Source organism: Xiphophorus hellerii, chromosome 2 (assembly GCF_003331165.1).
Source record: "Xiphophorus hellerii strain 12219 chromosome 2, Xiphophorus_hellerii-4.1, whole genome shotgun sequence".
NCBI lineage: Eukaryota > Metazoa > Chordata > Actinopteri > Cyprinodontiformes > Poeciliidae > Xiphophorus > Xiphophorus hellerii.
This window is the reverse complement of record NC_045673.1, coordinates 1,121,117-1,139,011: the sequence shown is the minus strand read 5'-3', so window position 1 is coordinate 1,139,011 and position 17,895 is coordinate 1,121,117. Positions and strand designations below refer to the sequence as shown.

Genomic DNA, 17,895 nt, shown 5'->3' with positions numbered 1-17,895 from the left:
CCCCTGCAGCTTCCTGCAGCCTCCTGCAGCCTCCTGCAGCATCCTGCAGCCTCCTGCAGCCTCCTGCAGCCTCCTGCAGCCTCCTGCAGCCTCCTGCAGCTTCCTGCAGCCTCCTGCAGCATCCTGCAGCCTCCTGCAGCTTCCTGCAGCTTCCTGCAGCCTCCTGCAGCTTCCTGCAGCCCCCTGCAGCCTCCTGCAGCTTCCTGCAGCCTCCTGCAGCCTCCTGCAGCATCCTGCAGCCTCCTGCAGCCTCCTGCAGCCTCCTGCAGCCTCCTGCAGCCTCCTGCAGCCTCCTGCAGCCTCCTGCAGCCTCCTGCAGCCTCCTGCAGCCTCCTGCAGCCTCCTGCAGCCTCCTGCAGCATCCTGCAGCCTCCTGCAGCATCCTGCAGCCTCCCAGCGTCTGTCCTGCTGGTCCACATGCTGGTTATTTATTTATGGCATTTCTACATAAAACTCTCAATTCAATCCGTCATCAAACTCAATTAGGAAGAAGGAGAGCAGATCTACTGAAACAGTCAGAACGTGAAGACACGAGTTTCTGAGGCTCCGAGGGAGGAAACGCTCTGGAACCAAGTCGCTCTGGAACCTAGCCGCTCTGGAACCGAGTCGCTCTGGAACCAAGTCGCTCTGGAACCTAGTCGCTCTGGAACCGAGTCGCTCTGGAACCGAGTCGCTCTGGAACCGAGTCGCCCTGGGAACCGAGTCGCTCTGGAACCGAGTCGCCCTGCCGAGTCTCTCTGGGAACCGAGTCGCTCTGGAACCGAGTCGCTCTGGAACCGAGTCGCTCTGGAACCGAGTCGCTCTGGGAACCGAGTCGCTCTGGGAACCGAGTCGCTGCTGTTGACTCTCTAAAGCAAACGAAACGTTACGCAGAAACACAGAAAAGTTTCAAACAACAAACATTTGATCGTCCATCAAGGCATGAAACATTTCTATGCTATAAAAATCCTAAATTCACCAGCGGCTCCTGCATCTCAGGAGGGATTCTGACCCGACCTTCATCAGCAGAACCTCTCTTACCCGACCTTCATCAGCAGAACCTCTCTGACCCGACCTTCATTAGCAGAACCTCTCTGACCCGATCTTCATCAGCAGAACCTCTCTGACCCGACCTTCATCAGCAGAACCTCTCTGACCCGACTTTCATCAGCAGAACCTTTCTGACCCGACCTTCATTAGCAGAACCTCTCTGACCCGACCTTCATCAGCAGAACCTCTCTGACCCGACCTTCATCAGCAGAACTTCTCTGACCCGACCTTCATCAGCAGAACCTCTCTGACCCGACCTGCACTGCAGAACCTCTCTGAATGGTTTGGGTTCCTCGGCTGGTGGAGGTAAACTGGTTTTGTCCCAGCAGAAAAACAGCCACAGAAATAATGAGAGTGTTTCTTGTGGCTCCCACAGCAGGCGGTGCGACCCAGATCAGATGTTCAGCCCTCAGTAAACCCAATTTGTGTCACTTCCAGATGTGGAACTAAATCACATCTGATTGTTTCAGAGTCTGCAGTCTGAACGCTCATGTTGCATTTCACTGAGACGTGTCATAATTCAGCAGCAGAAGAATCTAGACTGTAAATCTAAACAATATCTGAAAATGATAATAATGAAGTTATGAAAACAACTTGAATTATTCTGAGGTCTGTTACCAAACCAGCTCCTGTTTATGCAAATTCATTCACAAGTTCCTGAAAACTTCTGCTAACAAACCAACCGTCCCAAATACAGAAACTCTTTAATAGATGTGACACATCGACCAACCCAAAGTTCTGTCCATTAATCCTCAGTTTTATTCATAATTCATACAAAAAGCATCGCCCAGTCCTGGCGCCGATTCAAAGCTTTTATTTTAATGACTCAGGAAGTTCTGGGCGTTTCCTGCCGGAGTCTTAAGAGTCGTCACGTTTTCTGGTCCGCCTGGCTGAGTGCTTCATCGCATCGCTCTCTCTCGCTCTCCTGCAGCTCGGATCAATACCTGCATCATGACTTCTGAAGCAGACGCCGCGTTTATGAATCGTTACATATCTAAAGCTTTGCTGCTTACCAGGCTGAAGAAAGGAAAATTCAGCTTCATAATGACAGAAAATGTTATGACATTTGGAACTAATGGCTCTGAAATGCTTGTTTTCATTTCAGTGAGAATAAAAGCATGAAATACTTTATTGGAACAGATTCTAGTGAATCTATTTTCAGTCATTGTCCTGTACTTGTGATAATTTTCATATCAGATCCTCTGAGGACACCTGCAGTGAGATTTCTTCTTATGTAACGGCAGAACAAAGGAGAGGCGAGGCACAAAAACAGAAAACTTTCCTTTTTTTACAGGAAGAAATAATTGTGATGCTTAAAGAGACAGGAGGCAACAAGCTGCATCATTTAGCTTCTGAAAAGCAAATGAAGCCAGGATCGGGATTTAAAGCTGCAGAAAGTTAAAATCATTGTTGAGATTTAAAAACCAAACATTTTGATCTGAAAGTTTGTGAGAAACCAGAGCAGCCATGAATAATGCCTGGGCTATGGTCATTTGTTGTTTCACTTCCCTCAAAAACTCATTTTAAATTCAACTCTTGCTTTATTTATGCAAACGCATTTAAATATTCAGAGTTTAATATGTGAATATTTATCCTAAAGAAAACATCTGGAAAGTCACTAAAATGTGACGTTTGCTGTAAAGTTCAGGAAACATCCAGATGCAAACCAAACTATGATGAACCATCAGGGATCAGAGTTTGGGTTCAGGCTGTTCCTGAACAGGATCCCAGATCTGCATGATCATTTTCCTGCTGGGACGAAGATTTTAACATGTTTCCATCAGAGAGGCTAAAAACATGGAGGATTTTCTAATTATGGGACAGAATGAAAATATATGCAGCATAAACCAGCAGCTGAATCTGAGTCTACAGCCAGATTCTGAATCTGTGCAATATTCAGAGATTTACTGGTTACGGTGACAGAACTGCGTGTGTGTGGGTGTGTGTGTGTGTGTGTGTGTGTGTGTGTGTGCGTGGGTGGGTGGGTGTGTGCGTGTGTGTGTGTGTGTGTGGTGATGCATTGTTTCGTGAGTATCCTCTTTTTAAAGGTCCAATAAGCCCGGTTTGTTATGCAGAGACTGGACAGGCTCATTACGCCCTGCTGCTATTGGTCGACTCGCATCGGCAGACGCACATATTCTTGTTTACGCTGCAATGCATCCTGGGTAGATGACGAATGCTAAGTGCTACGGTGCTAACAGTAATTTTTGCACAATAAGTAACATTCAGAAGTTTCAATTTGGCAAATGAAGATAAAATGGAGGAAGAGGAAGATGTAGAGGAAGAGTCGAGTGAAGAAGCTGCTGCTGCTTTGAAAAGCCGTCCAGAGAGGAGAGCGCTGCTGCTAACGCAGCTGTTTACGGTTAGTTTAGTATTTTTGTGTTTTTATGACGTAAAGCACTTTGAACTGCCATGTTGCTGAAATGTGCTGCACTAATAAACTTGATCGATCGATCGATTGATCCCAGCTCCCTCCTCAGTGAAACATCCCCCCCAGTTAGATCATGTGGTGTTTGTTGGAGGTTATAACCATAAAAATGTTTTGTTTACTGGTAAAACAAGGCAGAAAAATATTAGCTCATCTTTAAACTTTAAACCTTTCCTCCAACCACTTCACTGAACTCACGAAATGAAAAAATAAAGACGTGAAGACGATGGAAGACGGTGGAGCACCAGGCGGGCCACCGCAGCTCAGGACTCACCCTGTCCTCCTCCTCTCTGAGGTCGGGCATGGTGCTGATGCACAAGCTGACCACAGTGACGGCGACCATGATGACGGACAGGCAGGCGAAGATCTTCCCCGGCAGGCCGGACTGAGGATTCTCCACCATGTCCCTCAGCCAGTTCATCACCTTCCTGTACCGGGTTTCCTCCACCGGCAGGCGCTGCATGGCGTTTCTCTGCCGCCGCTCCTCCTCCCGCCTCTCCTTGTCGTGAACCTCCTCGATGCGGGTGTACATCTTCCTCTTGCAGCAGCGCTCCATGTACGCCATCTCCACCCCCCAGTAGTTCAGCTCGTCGTGAAGGGAAAGGACGCACATCTCTCGCAGGAGCCGCAGTTTTCCCGCCGCCAGGAAGTTGAGGATGACCTTGAAGGCGGACGGAGAGCGGTCGAAGAAGAACTCCTTCCTGGTTTCGTCGTAGTCATCGCACACGCTGGCGATGTCCTCGAGCGACCGGCAGCCGCAGAGCCGGCCGAGTCTGGTGAGGGGGAACTGCTGCAGGGTGGTCCAGGGGAAGGTGTAGCGGTTTCCCCCCACGTTGATCACAGCCAGCAGGGCGTGGTCCACCGACACCAGGTCCTCCGGCCTGCGGATCAACTGCGCCCTCTGGTAGTAGACGCCCTGGAGAGAGAGCCACGCATGAGCCTCCATGCTGACAACACCGAGTTCTGACCCGACCCGCTGAAATCTGCTGCTGCAGGCAGAGTCGGGTTGGAACTAGTTACTTTACTCAATTACATTTACTTGAGTAACTTTTTGGAAAAAAGTTACTTTTAGGAGTATTCTTACTGCGCTGCACTGGAGAAATGTTGTTTTGAAGTATTTCTGCTCTTGAGTAAAATTTCTGGATTTTTTTACCCACTGGATGAAAAAACAAACAGGTTTTATTCTGAAATTCACCAGACTCAGACTCAGAGCTGCAGTTTTTGTTAAAGTTTTGTAAGTTTTTTATTGAAAGAAACTGATTTGGAAAAATAATTATTTTGCCTGATTTTGTTATTTTTTGCTGCTTAAGCAAATTTTCATCATTTTGGTCCTTAAACTACCAACATTTAACTTTATATTTTGTTTCGTCTGATGATGTAAATTTTTTTATATTAAATGACTAAAAATTGGATCAATCATTGATAAATGTCACTTTCTCAATAAAGTTTGTGTAAAAAAAAGTGAATCCAAGGAGAGGAAATGGAATTGCTGCATGAACAGACTTCAAAATAAGAGCATGAATATAAACATTTAACCACTTGAATTCTTATCAGTTACTAACCAAAACTTCAAAACAAACACTGAACTTTATTCAACTGAAAGTTTACAAAACAGACCAGTAAATTATTGTTTTAGAATTTAAATGGAGAAATTAATTCAGGGGAAACTAAGAGCGCTAAACTTTTTCAAAGTTAGCAAAACCCGTAAAATCAGAAATGTTCCTGCCTTCCTACATCAGACTCAGACGATTCTCTGTAAACCGGTTGTGGGTTAAAATCCCAGCAGGTCAGGCGCTGCCTCCAGTGTCACTTCCTCTGTTGCTCAGTTTGAACTTGGATAGTCCAATCAGCTTTGAGCTGCTGTCGTGTGATTGGCTGATGGGTGTGACCAGTGTAGGCAGTGGAGTGTGTGGTTGTGTTTTGCTCTGTTAACTCAGACTTCAGCTCACCTTGATGGTCTCAGTCTCTGGAATCTCGGTGAAGATGCGGTCCAGGCTGCTGTCGTCGCTGACCGACAGGTTGCTGAAGTCGTGGTTGGTGTTGCTGATGATGGGCATGGCGGCATCAGGAAGGCGGTCCGCTCACAACAGGACGAGTCTGAGGCCAAGGCCTCTCTGAAGAACTTCTGTTTATCTCGTGACTTTAGTTCAAGTTCAGAACTGGATCTGGGTTCCTCCGGTTCCCTCCTCAGGAGCTCATTGGTTATTGATTGGAGGCTGATGGCTGCCAGCCAGGCGGATCAGGGAAACATGGCGGCATCATGCAGGCACTGGAGGAGGAACGAGCAGAAAGACAAACGGTCACATCCAGCTAACGGTTAGCATCGGCTATTAATAGTTCATTACATCTAATTCACTTAAACACCAATCAGTTTCAAAGACAGGCCGACTTGTTTAGTCAGACGGCTGGTAAATGAACAAACATTAGTGCAGTTCACACTCAGAGTGAATTAGTGGCAGCTTTCCTGCAGACAGACACTGAATCACAGATCAGAAACTCTTCTGCTGCCAAGAGAAACGCTCTGAAACTTATTGGCACGGCTCGCCGTTTCAGCTGCCCAGACTCCCTGGCTGTAAAAAAGCTCTAAACTGTTATTGGTCACAAAGTATGAATGTTATCTTTAATTACATATCTACTGTAGCAAGGCTGCACTTTAACCTGAAGAATTGTTTTTTTATTCACATATTTTACAGATAATAACTTCAATATTGCCTGAGTTGCTCTCTGCAACTGTTGCACATCAACCCAGAAATCCCCTTCAACAAATAAATCTCTCTAGGAACTTTAAATACATTTAAAACTTTTTCTCTGACCTCTTTAATATTTCATTCTCTGCTGTTTCACCAGTTTGTCAAGAGGAAAGTTTAGCGACCGACTACAGCAGACACAACAGGATGAAGTTAGGAACCAGAAGTCAGGCTGTGCAACAATTTGGCCTGAACTTCTCTGCAGACTGATGCCTGGTTTTAAAAATTCATGCACTTCTTCCTGCGCTGAAAGCAACACTCATCTGCCACTGTGACTCCTGACTCACAACTGATGGAGACAACATCCTGTCCTCTTCCAGCTCAGTCCCCAGACAAGTTGTCTGAGATACTTACAGTCCTGCAGGTGTCAGGATCTGTGTTTTTCTGTGTTTATTTAGAGTTTTCTGTGTCCTTAGTCTCTTCGTTGTCCTGTCCTCCCCTTGATTGTTCCCAGGTGTGTCTCGTTTCTGTGATTACCCTCCAGTGTATTTAACTCCACCTGTGTTCCTTGTTCCTCGTCGGGTCCTCGTCAATGTTTCGTCAATGTCCAGTCTAGTCGTCCTCAGTGTTTCCTTGTGCCTGCTGTTCGTTGTTGGACTTATTTATCATTAAAAACATCATATTCATCATACCTGGGTCCGCTGCATCTGCCTCACCACTCCACCGCACCACACCCCTTGACAGTAGGACCCGACCAAACCGAACGGTGAGGCTAGCTTTAAAATGGACCCAGCTGGAGCGAGGTTGCCTCCTAGAGGGCAGAGCGGCCCGAGGCGGAGGTCCGGCAGGGAGGACAGGGAGCTGGCTGAAGCTCTTGCCGACTTGCAGCGGGAGCTTTTCCGGGGGACGAGACTGGTGTTGGCACCCCCCGGATACGGTCCCCGTCGATACCTCCGTCCGGGAAGCCAGCGACCTGAGCCGCCGGTGGAGCCGGCCCCTCGTCGCTTTCCGGAGCCACTTCCTCCGCTGTCTGCCCGGAGACAGCGACGTGAGCCGCCGGCAGACCCGGCCCCTCGTCGCTTTCCGGAGCCGCCACCCCCACGGTCAGCCCGGAGACAGCGACATGAGCCGCCGGTGGACCCGGCCCCTCGTCGCCTTCCGGATCCGTCACCTCCGCTGTCAGCCCGGAGACGGCGACGTGAGCCGCCGGCAGACCCGGCCCCTCGTCGCTTTCCGGAGCCGCTACCTCCGCTGCCCGCTCGGAGACAGCGACGTGAGCCGCCGGTGGACCCGGCCCCTCGTCGCCTTCCGGAGCTGTCACCTCCGCAGCCGTTTCCAAGGCTTCGCTGCGGCTCGCCCCCGCGGCCGGTTCCAAGGCTTCGCTGCGGCTCGCCCCCGCGGCCGGTTCCAAGGCTCCGCTCCGGCTCGCCCCCGCAACCGGCCCCGAGGCTCCGCTCCGGCTCGCCCCCGCAACCGGCCCCGAGGCTCCGCTCCGGCTCGCCCCCGCAACCGGCCCCGAGGCTCCGCTCCGGCTCACCTCCAGCCGGCGCACCCGAGGCCGTTTCTGCCGGCGTTCCAGCCGGCGCACCCGAGGCCGTTTCTGCCGGCGTTCCAGCCGGCGCACCCGAGGCCGTTTCTGCCGGCGTTCCAGCCGGCGCACCCGAGGCCGTTTCTGCCGGCGTTCCAGCCGGCGCACCCGAGGCCGAATCAGCCGGCGTTCCAGCCGGCGCACCCGAGGCCGAATCAGCCGGCGTTCCAGCCGGCGCACCCGAGACTGAGACTCCCTGTGTTCCTACCGAGACTCCCTGTGTTCCTACCGAGACTCCCTGTGTTCCTACCGAGACTCCCTGTGTTCCTACCGAGACCCCCAGCGTTCCTTCCGAGACTCCCTGCGTTCCGACTCAGACTCTCTGCGTTCCTCCTGAGACCCTGACCTTCTGCGTTCCTCCTGAGACCCTGACCTTCTGCGTTCCTCCTGAGACCCTGACCTTCTGCGTTCCTCCTGAGACCCTGACCTTCTGCGTTCCTCCTGAGACCCTGACCTTCTGCGTTCCTCCTGAGACCCTGACCTTCTGCGTTCCTCCTGAGACCCTGACCTTCTGCGTTCCTCCTGAGACCCTGACCTTCTGCGTTCCTCCTGAGACCCTGACCTCCAGCGTTCCACCCGAGACCAAGACCCCCTGCGTTCCACCCGAGACCGAGACCCCCAGTGTTCCACCCGAGACCGAGACCCCCAGTGTTCCACCCGAGACCGAGACCCCCAGTGTTCCACCCGAGACCGAGACCCCCTGTGCTCCGACCGAGACCCCCTGTGCTCCGACCGAGACCCCCAGCGTTCCGACCGAGACTCCCAGCGTTCCGACCGAGACCCCTTGTGCGCCGACCGAGACCCCCTGTGCTCCACCAGAGACCCTACCTCGAGGGGCTCGTCATCGCCGTCTGTGGGCGGCCCCCGGGGCTCATCATCGCCACCTCCGGGGCCGCGGACGGCCGCCGGACCGCCTCCGTGGTTCCCGCCTCCAGCGCCGCGGACGGCCGCCGGACCGCCTCCGTGGTTCCCGCCTCCAGCGCCGCGGACGGCCGCCGGACCGCCTCCGTGGTTCCCGCCGCCGCGGACGACCGCCGGACCACCTCCGTGGTTCCTGCCTCCTTTGCCTCCGCCCACCCTGTGGGTAGTTTTTTGTTTGTTTATGGACTCTTGGCCCTTCTTGTGTTTCCGCCCACGATGGTGGGTAGTTTTTTGTTTTTCTGGACTCTGGCCCCCCGTCCAGCGCCCCTCCGCCCACCCTTGTTGTGTTTTTGTTTTTTCTGGACTCTGGCCCCCCATCCGGCGCCCCTCCGCCCACCCTTGTTGTGTTGTTTTTTTTGGGCGTCTGGTAGCCGCCCTTGAGGGGGGGGTACTGTCAGGATCTGTGTTTTTCTGTGTTTATTTAGAGTTTTCTGTGTCCTTAGTCTCTTCGTTGTCCTGTCCTCCCCTTGATTGTTCCCAGGTGTGTCTCGTTTCTGTGATTACCCTCCAGTGTATTTAACTCCACCTGTGTTCCTTGTTCCTCGTCGGGTCCTCGTCAATGTTTCGTCAATGTCCAGTCTAGTCGTCCTCAGTGTTTCCTTGTGCCTGCTGTTCGTTGTTGGACTTATTTATCATTAAAAACATCATATTCATCATACCTGGGTCCGCTGCATCTGCCTCACCACTCCACCGCACCACACCCCTTGACAGCAGGTTCCTCCTGTCCATGCAAGTCAAACATTCACATCGCAGGAAAATAAAAAGTTTCAGATCAGCGTTTTTACTACAAACTGAAGGGAAAAAAGGAGGAACCTGCAGAATAAACGAGTTTTTTAGTTACATCAACACAAATCTGCTGAGTTTGAGTCGGAATGGACCACAGAGCAACTTCACTGGTTCAGATCCAGGAGAGCCAATAAATCACCTGGTTTCCTCCTCAGACCAGAATATTCATTGATTCTCTGTGTGAAGTTTTCTACTGGAAAGTTAAATAAGGAAGATGATCATCAGCCATTTTTAGGCTCCTTTGGGTCACACAGAGGACAGAATTAAAGATTAAATATCATTTTTACAAAAAATTAAAAACAAATGCTAAATAATTATATGGAAGATGAAGAATATAGATAAATAGTTAAATACAGGATTTAGATAAATGTAGCATAAAATTATGTTTTCTCAGAGACGTAGTTTGTTAATTCACAAGGATATATATTATTAAACTATTAATATAATAAACACTTGTTCTAATATATCTAAAATAAAAGCATTTTGAAGAACAATGATCATCATAAAGAGATGGGAAAAAAAGAAAATCAGCAACTTTGATTATTCTGATGTTGCAAAACATTGTTTTGTTTTCTTGTGCGTGTGTGTGTGGGGGTGTGTGTGTGTGTGTGTTCATTTCTTTTGAACATATATAATGTGTATCAGAGCAACAGTATCAGTTGTACTGCAGTAAAAGGACAGCTGAGCTGATGGATGTGGGTTGTAACTTCAGCAGGTCACTGAAAGTCAAACTGGCTGCAGGAATGACAGTAATGAAGCATCTGGTTGTTTGCTGCAGCAGCGGTGCAGGAAGAACCTGCAAACTGCAGCAAACTGCACAGGAGACCCAGAATCCGCTGGAACCTGCAGCTGGAAGGAAGGCGGCAAAATAACGAATCACTTAGTTTGAAAAAATGAGAAATGACGGAAACCAACTGGAACACAAATCACTTCCAGGACTTTTTATGATTAATGGCTTCAGAAAAAATACAGGGATTCCTTTAGAAACCAAATGACAACATTTAACTCTCTCAACATTTAAATGTCCCCCTTAAAGTGTTGCTCCTCAATAAAACAGTGAGTCTGACCTTACCTGGGTTTTTCCAGAGTGTTGTGAATATTTAATGTAAAGGTGAAGCAACAGAAATCCTCTCTGCGGACAACGGGATGTAACTTATGGAGCAGCTTACCGTTTTGTGTCCCTCACTCCTCTCCAGATGGCCGGATGAGATCCGAGGGAAACCCCCTCTGTCTGCGTGATCCCACCGCAACCTCTTCAACTCCACCGCGGGCGGTCCGCCAGCAGCCGCCTCATCCCGGGGGGAGCATCCCCGGCGTCCGCAGCCTCCAGCCGGCGGAAGGCGGGCAGCGGTCCGGAGCAGCGGTGCGGGAAGCAGGTAAAGGTTCGGTCAAAGTGTCCAGTTCCAGCCCAGCCGGCGGTACTGCGGGAGCAGGAGGAAGAGGAGGAGGAGGAGGAGGAAGAGGCGCAGGGAGGGGGCTGTGCGCAGCACTGCTGCCCCGGGCAGCTTCACCAAGTTCAAGTTTGCGTAAAGGTGACCGGAAGCGTCACGCAGCACGCAGCGTAGATCCAGTGGACGGGTCCAGCGGAACCAGCCGAACCAGCGGGGCTGGCTCCGGAGTCCGCGAGATAAATCTGCTTCTGGGTGGATTGTGTGAAATTCAAGGACACGCAGGAGGTGTTGGTTCGGTGGTTTTACCCTCAGCGCGTTGCGCGCAACAGGGGGCGCAGTTTCCTCTCAAATTCCAATCAGTAGCAATAAAAATGGAGACAAACATCAGGAGGCAACAGGAAACTATCCATCCATCCATCATCCATCCATCCATCATCCATCCATCATCCATCCATCCATCATCCATCCATCATCCATCCATCATCCATCCATCCATCATCCATCCATCCATCATCCATCCATCATCCATCCATCCATCCATCCATCCATCATCCATCCATCATCCATCCATCCATCCATCATCCATCCATCCATCATCCATCATCCATCCATCCATCCATCCATCATCCATCCATCATCCATCCATCCATCATCCATCCATCCATCATCCATCATCCATCCATCCATCATCCATCCATCCATCCATCCATCCATCATCCATCCATCATCCATCCATCCATCATCCATCATCCATCCATCCATCCATCATCCATCCATCCATCCATCATCCATCATCCATCCATCCATCCATCCATCATCCATCCATCCATCCATCATCCATCCATCCATCATCCATCCATCATCCATCATCCATCATCCATCCATCCATCCATCATCCATCCATCATCCATCCATCCATCCATCATCCATCCATCATCCATCCATCCATCCATCCATCATCCATCCATCCATCATCCATCCATCCATCCATCCATCATCCATCCATCATCCATCATCCATCCATCCATCCATCATCCATCCATCATCCATCCATCCATCCATCCATCATCCATCCATCCATCATCCATCCATCATCCATCCATCATCCATCCATCCATCCATCATCCATCCATCCATCATCCATCCATCCATCCTCCATCCATCATCCATCCATCCATCCATCATCCATCCATCCATCCATCCATCATCCATCCATCCATCCATCATCCATCCATCCATCAATCTATCCATCATCCATCCATCCATCATCCATCCATCATCCATCCATCCATCTATTCATCCATCATCCATCCATCCATCCATCCATCATCCATCCATCATCCATCCATCCATCCATCATCCATCCATCATCCATCTTCCATCCATCATCCATCCATCCATCAACCATCCATCCATCCATCCATCATCCATTATCCATCCATCCATCCATCCATCCATCATCCATCCATCCATCCATCATCCATCATCCATCCATCCATCAATCATCCATCCATCCATCCATCCATCCATCAATCATCCATCCATCTTCTAACACTCTTGTCCCCAGTGCGGTGCTGGTTCCCATCATCAACAGAAAACTAAAAACTTTAAAAAGTTTCTGTAATGCAGATCTTTCTTTAATTCATTTCAATTAATAGATATGTAACATATTATGCAATTATCTTCAAAGAATGGATGGTGGGCAGGAAGGAGCTCCAGTAGCAGTCAGTGTTCCAATGTATCTGAATAAGCCTCTGACTGAAGACTGTTGCTGTATGACAGTCTCATGCTAACATGCTAACAGCTCAACATCCAGACAGCAGAGTCGATATTCCACAATAACATGATGACATCATCAGCTGCTAGCAGCTCTGCTAATCCGCCTCCTTTGCTTTAGCTGCTGCTCTTTAAATCTCTGGCTGTACGGTCAGAAAGCTGAGCAGAGAGCGGCTCCTGGTGGTAAACAACCAGATGTAGCTTCTGAAAAAGAAAGACATTTCTGACTGTATAAAGCTTTCACTGTAACCTGGGTGGTGCAGAATTACAGGTCAAAAATCCGACCGATGTCCTCCATCCGTCTTCTTCTCCCATCTGTCCTGGTAAATCAGTTTTGGGATTTTTTCCACATAAATCTTATTTAACAACAATCAGTCGTACTCAGGGATTCCTCTTCTGTAAAACAGGAACAGCACCAGACCTCCTACTGAGAGAGAAACATCTTGGTTCAGATGCAGGAAGCTGCGTTTCTGACTGCACAGCTGCATCACAGCACGTCTCCGTGTCACAGGCTGACTTTGAAAAGCCACGGACCAAACACGGCCGGGTGCCATAACTCAGCGGACCCCCCAGAGATCCGGGCTGCAGATTTCTCTGAGTTTGTCCTTGAGAAGCAGCTCATTAGGCCTCAGGGAGAAACGACGAGCTAACAGTTTGTCCCGACCCGGACGGCTGCAGGCGGAGCAGGCGGACCGTTAGAGGAGATGGAAACCCAGCTGCCAGGTGGGGGGGTCTCTCCACATGAGAGTGTTTTCTAACAAAATATCCATTCATAACCCAGAGTGCAGCAGGTCAGCCGCAGCGTTTCCACTCAGAGCTGAACAAACATGGAACCAGAGATTCACCGATACGATATCAATACCCGTATCAGGTCCCGTATTGAAAAATGATCGGGTATCACTGACAGTGTGCCTGATCTATAGGGCAGATCTATTCAGTTTAATTCTATATTGGACTATTAATTACCCTTATTTTCACAATTAAGTAATTAATTATTCTGACGATTAGTCGACTGATTGAATAAAAAAGTTGATTAAAGTAAAATAATTTCTGCTAAAACAGCCCAAATGTTCATATCTGTGCATCTTTAATAATTACTTTACTGTAGCTTAGAAAACTAATCCGTAACAAAAATAACTCATTTTCTAAAGTCAACCTGGACAAAAAACACAAAAATCGAAATTTGATAAAGCAGCAGGCTAAAAAAACCTCCAGTCTCTAGTTTCTCTTTTCATGTTTAGTAAATTTAACTGATGAATTTTCACTTTCCAGACGTGACTTGATTGGTCGCCTGCAAAACGGGAAAACCCGGACATGTCCGGTTTGTTATGCTAACAGCAGTTAGCATTCATCAGCGGCTCACAGGCGGAAGTGAGAGCGATGAGCAACACAAATAAAACATTTTGTATGATTATCGGATCGGTCGATAATAAAGCTCAAATGTCGGTATTAGAAGTGAAATCGGGGATCTGTGCGTCCCTACATGGAACCAGCGAACTCGTTCTCATCTTGGAGTTGCTGCAACCCCAAGTTGCCTCCAACACGCCTGCAGCTGCATCAGGCTGACACAGCTGCAGCAGATGCAGCTGCAGACACAGATATCTGGGGGCCGGCCCGGCGGATTAACGGTTTAATCCCTCACAGGCAGGAGGAGCAGAGACGGGATGAGAGCAGCCGGGGCCCGGGGCCTGGGGCCCGGAGCCTGCTGAGCCACAGAGAAAAGACTTACTCAGCTGTTTGAAAACTCATCATTTGCTGCAGCGTCTCTCCAGTTGGTTCTGTGTGAAGCAGTTATCTCTTTCTGTAATCCCTCTCTCTGCAACTGATTCTCTCCTGAAAACTGAACCTTTCCTCCAGCGGACAGGAGTCCAGGAAGAGACGAAGACCTTTAGGGAAGAACGGAAACAGAGTCAGATGGTAAATAAAGGGAATGGAGGAGGAAGATCTGGACTTTTCTTCAGTCCCAGTCGTTGGTGGATCTACTGGGATGTTTTATGCCATCGTCATGTCACCAGGCTCAGTTCTGACTCAGCTTTAGTTTGTGTTTTCTGGATGATCTGACAGTTTGTTCCACCTCCCTCTGACAGCAGATTTCATGGTTGATTGATAAGCTGACCAGACTCCACCTCCTAATCCCCAACGGGTCTCTGATCGCCTCCTAGGCCCGTTCTGATTCCAGCTTCATCCAGAGGATGAGAAACTCTCTGTGGTTCCAATGGAAGATCCTGATGATATGATGCAGATGATCCAGGTTCACCTTTACCCCTCGTCTGTTTTGCAAACCCATCTTCTGTCACTGAGAGAGTCGTGTCTGAAAACCGGCTGGTTCTGATAATCAGGTATATTCTCACCTTGGACAGCATGTTGGAACGTCATGAACTAAACTTAGAAACTGATCGCCTTTGATTTAGGGTGCAGGTAAATTCAGGTAAGTTCAGCCGCTCTCCCTCCATATGCAACAGGCTCTCCAGCAGCAGCTCTCTGATTTCTCAGGATCCAAAGTTCTTCATTAAGTTACTCACATACAGGTCGCAAATAATAATAATTTGATTTGCGTCATTTCAGGCTGCAGTGTGAATGTAACCTAAAAATCGACTTGTTGGTGAAACCTCTGAAGCCTCTTGCCATTTGACCTAGTCAAAGCCCGGCGCAACATCTCCAGGATGAATGAGGTGAACATGTCCTCCATGTTAAGGTGGTGATTCTACTGAATGTCAGCAGCTTGTAAAATCATCCCGGAGCTTGATGAGAATATTTACACAAACGTCGAAGTTTCGTTGTTTAAAACTAAACAGAATTTTCCGTTTGTTCGGCAGCCGTCAGGTTTCAGAGCTGAAAACTAAAACAACTAAACTCCGGCTTGGCTACGGCTTTGTTTGGACTGGATAACTCTGCCGCTCCGGTGGCAATAAAAACAGAAAGTCGTAACCCTCTCGTCTTTCACAACAACGAGCGCCAGCTGATTTGCAGAATCTGAATGGATTTTCATGTAAAAATATTCAGGACCTGCGCAGCCTGCAGTGTGCAGAATCAGTCAGAATGAGCAGGCGTTGTGTACTCTGCTCAGAGGGGAATCATTTGTATTCAAAGCAGGTTCGCAGCACATCAGCAAGGCTTCCAACCGACTTCAAAATCCCTTCCAGCATAAAAGGGAATCCTGTAGAGCGGGCCACCAGGTGGGCAGAGCAGGACGCGGTTCAGGGGTTTCAGCCAGGCCAAGTCTCATTCAGTCCAACTACATTCATTTTCTACAACTTCTACACCAGCAGCAAGATTTCAGATTTCCCCGCATTAAAGCAACTTTAATATTTGATTCAGATTTGAACATGAGGAGCAGATTCCAGCCTCAAGCAAACGCAGTGACTCCTGATTGGATATTTTTAAAGCTTTTAAAATAAAAGGAGCTATAATGAGCTGCTTCATTTTGAGGAATATCAGGCTCTCTGCAGGAAGCCGACTCAACCCTCACTCTGAGCCGAGCCAAAGAACCGGGTCCGCACTTTACAAGAAACTAACATCCAAGGAAGTCTTTATGGCAATAAAGGAAGCTGTCGACATCTGAGGGAGGAAATGTGAGAAGCTGAAATACATCGTTTCATTTTGAAGACATTTCTCACCTAGAAGGAAATGTCCTCTTATGAAGGTTTCTGCAGGTTTCACCAACTCAAATTTAAGACTTAAGTACACACACACACACGCACACCCACACACACACACACACACACACACACAGGAAGTAATGGTGCTACTTGTGAGATTAACTATAGATCTTGTGACATTTTTACTTTAGTTGAAGTTCTTTAACGTTCCTACTTTTAATCTTTTTCCTTGTTTATCACATCGCTGCATCTGTGGCTCTCTTCCCTTTGAGCTCCTTGCTTTACTCTGTATACTGTACGCTTTACCTCCATAGTTTCGTATAAAGCTTGACCACTTTTTAAAATCTACAAAACTTCTCAGTTAATGTTGCAACAAATGTTACTTTTAGCTTAGTGCTAGCTGCAGCGCTAAGCTACAGCACTGTCCAGGGAAATGAGAACTTTTGGTCAGTTTGTTATGCTAACAGCAGATAGCATTCTGCAGTAGCATTGAGCTACAGCTAGAACTGTAGCTTAGTGGCTAGCAGAGACTATTTTTAGTAGCTTTAGCCAGACTGATATTTCTGGAGTCAATTTGTGTTTCTTGGCAGCAGCTTCTCATACTGCAAACGTCTCTCTACAGCATCAACCCGTAAAGTCAAGCTAGCTAACTTTTCCTATCAAGGAAACTTCTTATCAATATTAAAAAGCAATATTAGCTTTATTATCGCTAGTAATGTCCAGCTGCTTCATTTCTCCACTGACCGTCATGCAGCGTTTGGCTCTTTAACGGCTCACTAATGTCAGGTTGGTACCAGAACTTGTTTTATCACGCTGTGATAAACAGTTGTACTTCATTGACAACATGCTAGCTAATGTTAAACCAGCTGGATAAATGTGGGTAACCATGGCAACCAGTGAGTTTATAAGCCGGTCAGCTGTGTTTAATTCCTCTTAGCACCAAAATACACCATGGCTCTGCTGATTTATTCAGTTTGTGTTATTGTGGGTCTGTTCCTGTCAAGAAGAACTAATAAACTAATAAATAAATAAAATAAAGTGTATTTTATGGATTTAAAGATCTAGTTTTAGTTGAATATTTGCTGCAAAACTCAAAGAACAAAAGAGAAATTCTGAAAACAGGTTTGGTTTCCGTCTCTTGTTGGATTAATGGCGAAAAACCGGAGAGGTTTTCATCTGGGTTCAGAGTCCATCCGGCTCTGATCGGGTCCAGAAGGTTTCTTTTTCACAGCAAACAGAACAGCAGCCAGCTGACAGGAAGGAAACTGGATCCTCACCGACTCGGGTTCACAGATCCTGTTACAGGCAGCAGCAGCTCCAGGTGGAAATCCTGATGAACGGAGCCAGCAGGAGGAAGAGGACCTGATCTGTTCATCAACAGATGATGATCAGCATAAAAAAGCCAACATGTTTCCTTTAAACAGATCTGGGAGAAAATATCAAATGAATCCTTACAACAGTCTGCTTGCAGCTAACAAGAGGAAAAGCAACATTTCTGCAGATAAATATGAAGAACAGATTAAAAACATTTTGAACGATTCAGCAGCTAAAAGGGGCTTTTAATTCAAAATGTTGCTTATTTTATCAATATCCTCTCATCTCTATCCTATCTCCCCTCTCCTCTCCTCTCGTCCTCCATATATTTCTGCTCCTCCCCTGAATGAGTTGAACCTGCTGAATCTAAAGCATT

General features: G+C 48.2%; 1 protein-coding gene across 1 annotated transcript in view; it reads right to left on the bottom strand.

The window, feature by feature from the left end:
• kcng4a (potassium voltage-gated channel, subfamily G, member 4a) overlaps positions 1–11,096 on the bottom strand; it is a 29,326-nt gene extending 18,230 nt beyond the window's left edge. Inside the window, exons 1-3 of the mRNA XM_032549077.1 lie at positions 10,609–11,096; positions 5,407–5,726; positions 3,732–4,373 (exon numbers count right to left, since the gene is read on the bottom strand). Coding sequence (XP_032404968.1) covers positions 3,732–4,373; positions 5,407–5,514 — 750 coding nt within the window. The 5' untranslated portion in view covers positions 5,515–5,726; positions 10,609–11,096. The remainder of the gene's footprint in view (positions 1–3,731; positions 4,374–5,406; positions 5,727–10,608) is intronic.
• Between the last annotated feature and the right edge of the window lie 6,799 nt (positions 11,097–17,895).